This window comes from Malania oleifera, chromosome 4 (assembly GCF_029873635.1).
Source record: "Malania oleifera isolate guangnan ecotype guangnan chromosome 4, ASM2987363v1, whole genome shotgun sequence".
Taxonomy (NCBI): Eukaryota; Viridiplantae; Streptophyta; class Magnoliopsida; order Santalales; family Ximeniaceae; genus Malania; species Malania oleifera.
Genome location: NC_080420.1, coordinates 2,569,723 through 2,578,728, shown reverse-complemented (window position 1 = coordinate 2,578,728; position 9,006 = coordinate 2,569,723). Strand labels below are relative to the sequence as shown.

The following is a 9,006-nucleotide window of genomic DNA, read 5'->3' as shown; positions in this document are numbered from 1 at the left end:
ATCGATGATTTTGCTCAATTGCATGACGGTGTTTTTTGAATTTTGAATTGGAAAGTTGAATAGGTTGGAATTTGGAGAACCGGGGGGGGGGGGGGACCTCGGGGGTTGAAGAGGGTTAGCATATATACAATTGTTGTAACTCTTGTTTAACAAGATAGTAAAAATTACAACTATTTTCCATGGACGTAGGCATTGCCGAACCACGTTAATCCTTTGTATTATTGTTTTATTGCTTTCATATAATCTGTGTGATTGTGTTTCTACATTATTCATCGTTGGTTGCTGCATTGTACAATTAGTTTCCATACGCTGCGCATTGATTTGAACAACACTGTAAGAACCTAACACTAGTGTTGATGCTTAAATCTTAATTAGATGGTCATGATGCTCCAAAAATGTAAATGTTTATAATTAGATGATAATGATGATTTTTAAGATATTTAAATGCTCTCTCACTCTCTCTCTCTCTCTCTCTATATATATATATATATATATATATATATATATTCTAAAAATTTAAAAGCACTATCAACTTATCAATCAAGATAAAGAATTGTCTCTCTATCCTTCTCCCCTTTTACACAAAAGTCTCTTATCAAATTTCTTATTTAAACTTATGGTCACTCTTAACTTATACCAAGAGAAAAAGCTGTTTCTCTATTCTTTTCCCCTTTAACATCACAAAGGTTTTATTTAATTTTTTTTTGAATCAATATATTTAAAAATATAGTTGCAAACATTCAATATGGATAGAAAAATTAATATTTTATTTAATTTCGTTTCAAATAAATTTATTCCCGTATAGCACATGTGTACCAACTAGTATCAAACAAGGTAGGAGAAATGTCTTTTATGTTTCAAAATGAGTGATTGGTAGCCTTCGCAATCTATACATTGAATCCACTAATTCCTAATTCCAAACAAGGCCATATCGATGAAACACAGACAATAATCATTCCGATCCGTTGAAATGCACTTCCATTAGGTAGTGTCCGGAAGTATGAATTTTAGGCTTCAAATTTGAATTTAGATGAATTCAAACCACTTTCAATATAGTTGTCCTTATATCTTGTACAAATCCAAATTCAAAACTTTTCCAAACATAATATTTAAGGTCTCTCCAAACATATCATTACTGTAAATTAATTCCAACATACCAAACACTACTATTGTAAATTGATTCTTGCATACCAAACACAGCCTTAGAAGACACTGTAGCCTTGGGAAAGACCAAGACCCACCTACCTCCCAAACCTTGCATCCATGGCAATTTGGAACCCTAAACATTAAATTACACCTCATGAAAGGGTAGATAACCTCAGGAGTACTCCAAACCTTAGAAAAAGTAAAATGAAGTTTAAAAAAATTCAAAAGCATGGCAAGCGAGGGCCATTAAAAAATTGATTTGTGACAAATTTTATGTGATTAATTAGTGATGGGGAATCTTATGTCATGGTTTGATTGAATTAAGAACAGGATCAAGGTTGACTAACTACTAGGGTTGGGTGAAGATTCCTCCAATTAGTCTTTAACTTTCTTATTTTTTATTTTATCTTTGCACTTTTCTCTTTGGTAGGTGTTTCTCTTTCAATACTAAGGCTAGGTTTGGCATGCACCTATTTCCAAGAAATTATGAGTCCATAATAAAGAATAACTATTTTCATGAAAATATATATTGAAATAATTATTCTGCCAAATCAAACGAGATGATGAGAAATCCATTTCCCAATTTTATAGTTGCTTTTTTTTTTTTTAATCAAAATTTGTTTTATAAAATTTTCAAGATACTCTTGTAACTTGTTCTCACTTAAAAAAAACAAACTTAAAAAGGTAAAATAGTGAAAGACAAAACTCCAAAATAGGTCTTTAAATGAAAAACAAAGGATATCTAGAAATCATGAAAGATGCACAGGGAATATAAAAACTGGGAGACAGACTTACTCATGATGCCTGCCAACAACTAGTATAGTTCAAGTATTTTTTGTTATGCTAGCTATTGAATGGAGGGAAAATGGATTGATCAACTTCTCTGTTTTCTTGAATTAAATGCCCTCAGTGCACTCCATCAGAACGCTTTGTGTCCATAATTGTATTTTTCTCTAATTTGATCACTATATATTGTGAATTGTTATTTTCCGTGCAAGTTACAACTTAGAATTTACAGCTCTGTGTCTCCTAAAGACATTCCAGTGGTCAAAACTTGAGACATTCTTTTGGAAAGTTTTTAGTTCGGGTCTTGAGAGAGATGGAAAAGAACATGAGATGAAAATTAGACTACCTCCTCTTATATAGCTGAACCCAATATGAACTTTCAATTGACCAAAAAAGAATTTACAGTGCCATAAGCATTTAATTCTTTTTTGTTTTTTTTTTCTTTCACCTGAGTTCACCCAGGCAAAAGAGCACACACCATATGAGTCCAAACCCAGTAGACATCATGTTAACAAGATTGAAGCACAATAAATAGGTAAAACATCATTTATTAAATCAATAATAATATAGTATAAGAACACTATGTATCCATTTTATGCAGAGGAACTCAAAGTGAGGAACTTGAGAGATACTTCTACCTGAGGATGGTCTGCTGATGGCATACCAGCATGGGTTGGATCTTGGAACTCCCCTCTGATGGCTCCTGCCTAGGAGATCAAAGGGGCCACCAATCTAGTAAGTTACTGCAACCATCAGTAGATCTTTTTCTTTTTTTCTTTTTTTATTAGTTAATTCATGAAATATTTTGATAAAAATTATGAGATTATGATACGATTATTTTAAAGGAAGAACAATCAAAGGTTAGTTATAATTCCAAACCATTTCTTGTGGTGCCACCAGCAGACCACCAACCACAGATTCCTCAAAAGCACTCAAGTTGGAATGATGACAAAGAACATCAAGTATATACAAATTATAATGGACAAATCTACCACCAATGCGACCTAATGTTACATAAACATAAAAGGTGATTGATTTGATACCTTCCACTGGAATCAAGCATATACAGGTATAGAAGAGCTCGTCGATACACAGCCCTTCAAGCGTTCGAAAATAGCATTTCGGGTGATCAACCCGGAATGGGAAGTAAGAGGAAGGCCCTCCTTAATGCACTCGTCATACTTCTCCAGAGCTGACACTATGCTGCAGAAATCTGGTCGTTTTGAGGGGTTTGTTGCCCAGCAGCGCTTTATGAGGTGAGCAAGCACAGGCTGACAACTTGAAGGCAGTGGAGGCCGTTCATTCTGCCAAATTGACACAAAATTTGAAAGAAATCAAGTGGATTTATGAAATATATTTCAGAATCTAATGTGCAGAACATGGACAAGCAGCAAAACAAAAGAGGCCAGTTCAAATTAAGGGCGTAATAAGAATGTCAGATAATGCAATCCCTGATGCTTGGACCCTTTCTATAAATTTGGTTGAACTTGGACATGGGACAAGGTTATTGCTATTGGAAACTTCCAAATAGTGGAAAAATTTTCAAAATAAGTTAAGACTGACAATATGCACCACACCCGAGTTCAAGCAAGATGGATGCAGCCTACCTAATTTGTCCATGCATTTGTGTCCGAGGTTGTGCTTTTGTGTTATGTTTCTTTAATATTCCACTCTGCCAATGCCCCCCTAGGGCAGGAAATGGAACCAAAACCCAGAAAACAAATTGACTAAGTGCAATAGTTTGCCATGGAGAATCTGTCTGGCTTCCTGTAATAGATACAACTTGGGTCTTCAGGATCATTGGGAGCATAACTTAGCCTTGAATCTAGTTAAAAATAGTTTAAGTTCTCTTCTCTGTGTGTGTGTGTGTGTGTGTTTGTTTTTCTTTCATTTTTTTTTAATCTTCTATTTTTTTTCCCAATTACAAAGAAGATCATAGCCTAGAATGGGCATGACTTGGATTCCATGAACCTGGGGAGTAGCAAGGCCTGAGTGGGGGCTGGCACCACTGGGCAAACCCATCTCATCATACATGTCAGTTTTCGGTTGCGTACCAATTGTCACTTACTCCACAAAATACTAATAATAGGATGTCTCAACTCCAATCAATGTCAAAAAGATAAACCATATAAATCCATGCACTTGCATGCGCATGGGCCATATAAATCCATGCACTTGCATGCGCATGGGTGGGTGTCTAGGTGGAGCATGATCTATCATTCTACTATCCCACTTTCAAACAGAAGATCATATGTAATGAGGACGATAACGTGGTTGAAGTTGAGTATCTCATCCTTAATAGCTACTTTGACAAATCCATATAACAGGACAAAGCAGGGCCACAATATTCAAAGAGAGGGAGAATGATAGTCAGCAACTAGGATTGCCAAGACAAGTGTGTAGAAAGCTAATGCGTCAAGTTAGCAACTGCTGAGGTTCACAGGAGCTATGGACTCTCTTTAAGACATATTAGGAGGCTGCTAAGTCAAATTGAGGCTGTTGAAATTTCCCATATATGAGAGCCAATGAGCCAAATAGAGTCACGGATTTTGGATTTTTCAGCTGGTTGGGTCATACTCGTTCTGGTTATCAGTTTAGGAAATAGATTCCTCCCTGTCTGGCTAGGCATTTGTTGTACGAGGATGTCAAGAGGTTGATACTGCCTATGACGATTCAAGTTTGTTAAAATTTCCCACCTTTATAGGGAAATCAAATAGAATAGTAGACTTTTCAGAAAACTAGGGAGGCAAATCAGTTTAGGGATACTATTAGTTTAAGGGTTAAAGGGAGGTTTCTAAGCCGATTTGAGGTTGTTAAAATTTCCCATGTATAGGGAGGCAAATAGCATAGCAGATATTTTGGTCAAGTTGGGTCTTACTTATTCTGGGTATCAATTTTGGAATCCTAGCATTTGTTGCATTAGATTGTATTTATGCTGACTTTCCTATTACTCTTAATGAAGGTTACTTCTTCACCTAAGGAAAAAAAAAAATCCTTGCATTTAAATGAATATAAAGAGATATACCACCCGAAAAAGCCATTTTGAAATGTTCTAGTTTCTCCTCTATGAATAGTTTTTTTTTTCCTGCCCACAAGACGATAAATAGTGAAACATCATAAAAGAACACCCTATATCAGCCAATATCAAATGGTGAAACTTAAACTATGTTAATCTATACACTAAAGTAGTGTTTGGGGGCATGAATTTCAGACGTTAGACTTGGTTTTATGTGGATTTGGACAAATTTCAATACAATTTTATATTACATCTTATCCAAATCTAAACTCTCTCCGAACATAGGGTAACTATTTGATAAATGTAGCACACGCAGCTTCCTCTTTGCCAAAGTTCTCTCAACTTGTCAGTTTGAGCCTTGATCAGTAAAAATAGGGTCAACACAGAAAAGATACATTCTTGATTTGCAATGATAACTTACTTTCTTTTACATTAAATGGATAAACATGAGATCTCTAGATACTTTCAGGGATCAAATTGTGTATCTATCTGACAAATATACAGAAAATGATGATCCAAATCCTCTGAATATTCAAACTAGAATGAATATTCAGGCAGCACTCATTCATTATTAAAAGGAAACAAAAAGCAGTGGGTGTTCAACTAAGAAAGTGAGTATTGGCATTCAAAAAAAGAGCTAGAATGAATTGATGGAATAAACTTTGCCAAATATGATCTACACCCCTCTTAACATGCGTGAGGAAGTACCAAGAAAGACAAGAACTCATCCAAAATAGAACCTTTTTAACTTTCCATTGTTGATGGCACAAGGACAATCAACTGTCCTTTCAACTCTATGGTTGCATCCCATAATACTCCAAGTAGATCTTTCAAGAAATAAATAAATAAACCAGATGATGTGAGTTCACAATTCTATAGTCTATTCATCATTAGCAGCTGAACTAACCTTTTTAAAGTAGCTGCATTCAGCCAGGAAAGTCCACAGTTGTAAGCATAAGTGGACTAAGAAGTAAGAAAGTGCAAGTGGCTGATTTCTTGAAATTTAGGCTACCTCCAATTCAACAACCAAGATAAGATTGAAAAATTTTCAGAAATTTATTTATGCGCACCAAATGCAGAAGTACTAAAGTTTGACTAAGAGAGTACAAGGAAAATTTAGAAACCCAATTCATTACAAAATCTTGGGGGTGGGAAGAAAAAAATTGTTACTACCCAACACGCCAAATGTTCCAACCAGAGAACCATCGAAATACGCATAATTTTAGGGAAGCTCGTAGAATTCATGTCTTTACCACCCAAAAGCAAAAAGAATGAATTTGGAATTTAAAAATAGCCATCTGACCTTCTCCGATACAGCATAAGCAGCCTGCACAGGGGTCATTCCTTGAAAGGGAAGCAAAGCTGTTGTGAGTTCCCATAGCACAATCCCAAAACTATATACATCAACTTTCCGAGTATATGGTTTCTCCTTGATCATTTCTGGGGCCATCCAACGGTAAGTTCCCATGTTCCCTTTGGATTCCCGGCATTGTGTTTCTAGACATGATGTACCAAAATCTGCCACCTTAACTCGCATATCATCATTTAAAAGCAAGTTATTTGATTTAAGATCTCTGTGGATCACCCCTTGCGAATGAAGATACTCCATTCCTCGGGATATGTCAAGAGCTAACCTCAATATTGTTTCGGTTGAGAGTGAGTATGGCTCTTTCTTGTTGAGATACATCCTCAGAGTTCCTTGCGACATGTACTCAGTAATGATACAGTACACTGGGGGCTTTTTACAAGCTGCAATAAACTGTAAAGAAGAAGAGGTTCACCAATTCAGCAACACAGAGACTGCTCAAAGTCACTCACTAATGTTTAAGAGTTAAATAAAAGTTCATCTTCAGATATCACATTTTTCTGGAATTTCAAATAAAATGCATATTTAAACAAGGCACTACCCAGAAAGTTCAAAAGTTTTCCTGTGAACAACCAAACCCTGGATATGCACTAAATTTTAAATTGATGATAGAACTTGCATGATTGTTTGGAATTCCAGGATGCTATATCTCCTGTTTTGAAATGTTGCAAAAAAGGATTCCATGAGTTGGCATACTAAAGATGGATACACGTAGCCACATGAGTAATGGGATGAGTCTTGTTTCAACTAAGTTGAGAAATTCATGGAGGTTTCAAGATTTTATGTCAAACAACTTTCCTATCATTGAACTAAATAAAAAAAAACAAAATACAGAGAGAGAGAGAGAGAGAGAGAGAGAGAGCCATGAGTCCATGACATTTCCACGAAATAGGGAAAAAGTCTTATGTTAAAAAACAAGTAGGCTTTCATTTGGATCAAGATTTGTTTGAAGGAAAGGAAAGGAAAGAGAAAAAAAAATTTTCATTCTATTTCTCTTTATATATACTATTAAAAATAAAACTTTATTTTAAAATAATTAAAATTTTCACATATCTGTAACTTTTTTCTCTCTAATTTCAACATAATTTTATATGTTATCTCTTTCAAATTCGCACAATTTTCTAAATTTCAACCTGAGTCAAAGTGTTCTCTGAAAAAAAAAAAAGAGGCATAGTGTTATAGAATAATCTCATTTTCTCACATAAATAACAGAGACAATACGAAAATTTGTCCTCAGCTAAGACTGTAACAAACAGACCTGCACTATGTTGGGATGAAACAGACGAGAAAGCAGAGCAACTTCAGATTTGAATTGTTGCTCAAGCAAAGCCCGAGCCTCCTCCTTCTGCGTCGGAATCTTCACCATCTTCACAGCCACCGCCCTCTGCTTGTAAATCCCTCGGTAAATCCGACTGTGAGCTCCCGAAGCAAATTTGTTCCCAATAAACAGCTGCGAAAGATCAGCCATCCACTCCTCTAGGTCCTCTCGCGAACCCCCCTCCCAACTCTCCACATTCTCAGAATCCAATATCATCGACCACGACTCCAAACTGTCAAATCTCTTCCTCTCCATGCTCTCCACGTCAGAATTCAAATGGGTCTTCGAAGATGAAGGTACACGTACTGTTAAGGGTTTGTTCTTCGGCTTCCAGAGCCGAAGATCCCGAAAACACGAGGCCCACATTGAAATTATGGGCTTCTCTGGCTCGATTGGCTCTTTCGGCGGGTAGGTTAAGAGTATTATTGATTTTTTTTTTTCCCTTTGGGTAACTATCAAAGCACACTTTCAGAAGGAGTTCTCCTTCTGAAGGTGTGATTTGATTTTAGGAAGTGCATGAATTGATTCAGAAACATGGGTTCCGAAGGAGAATCGGTAAGCGAAGTGGGTTTTCTTGAATTTTGAAATAAACAGAGATGAAATCAGAGAGATTCCATGGGAATCTAGATAGAGAAAACACGGGGAGAGAAACAAACAGGGGTTTTCCTTATCCATCTCAGACATTCGTTCTTCCGAAGAACGAAATGGGAAAAAGGCCAACTGCTCCGCGCATTGCGTTTCAAAAGCTCACAACTATGGGGAAAGAGGAAAAGCAAAGCGGACCTGGGTCTTCATGGTTTCAGGAAATTTGGAATTGACCAGAGAGAGTTCACAAAAATGACGATTTTCCAGAAAGAAAGAGGAGAGCAGAGAGTTTCACGGCTTCTGTAAGATAGTGATGAGGAGGTTGGGATTGGGTCGTTTGGTAGTAGGAAGAGTATGATGATGACGAACTCGTCAAAGCAGAGATGATTTCAGGTGTGTCCCGTGAATTAAATTTGCTTTGCTGGGTTCAAAAGTAGAGAAGACGACGCAGAGGACGCTTTTCCCACCGAATCCAACTCCTCTGTTTTTTCCACTTTGCATCAACGAAGCATTGATTTTAATTGATTAGATCATTTGAGCATTTTTATTTTTATTTTTTGAAGAACATTGCTTTGGACATATGCCATAACCTTATATTTTCAGGAGTCCTGTGATAAGTGGCGTGGTCCGATGTTCGTACGTGGGCCATGGTGGAGCAGCCAAGTGGCAGCAAGCTATTGGATGAAAAGCAGTCCCTGTGATTTTAGAAAACAGATAATTTTTAAACTTTTTTAAATATAACATTTAATTTTCGAGACACTCACTCAAAGTTTTTTTCTTTTTTTCTTT

The 9,006-nt window shown here is 36.4% G+C and overlaps 1 protein-coding gene across 1 annotated transcript; it reads right to left on the bottom strand.

Annotated features, from left to right (window-relative positions):
- Nucleotides 1-2,735: 2,735 nt before the first annotated feature.
- Nucleotides 2,736-8,782, bottom strand: LOC131153200 (serine/threonine/tyrosine-protein kinase HT1). The gene is made up of 3 exons (XM_058105349.1): nt 7,573-8,782; nt 6,252-6,707; nt 2,736-3,236 (listed from the first exon to the last, which is right to left on the bottom strand). The coding sequence occupies exons 1-3, from the start codon at nt 7,996-7,998 to the stop codon at nt 2,988-2,990; spliced, it is 1,131 nt and encodes a 376-aa protein (XP_057961332.1). The 5' UTR covers nt 7,999-8,782; the 3' UTR covers nt 2,736-2,987.
- Between the last annotated feature and the right edge of the window lie 224 nt (nt 8,783-9,006).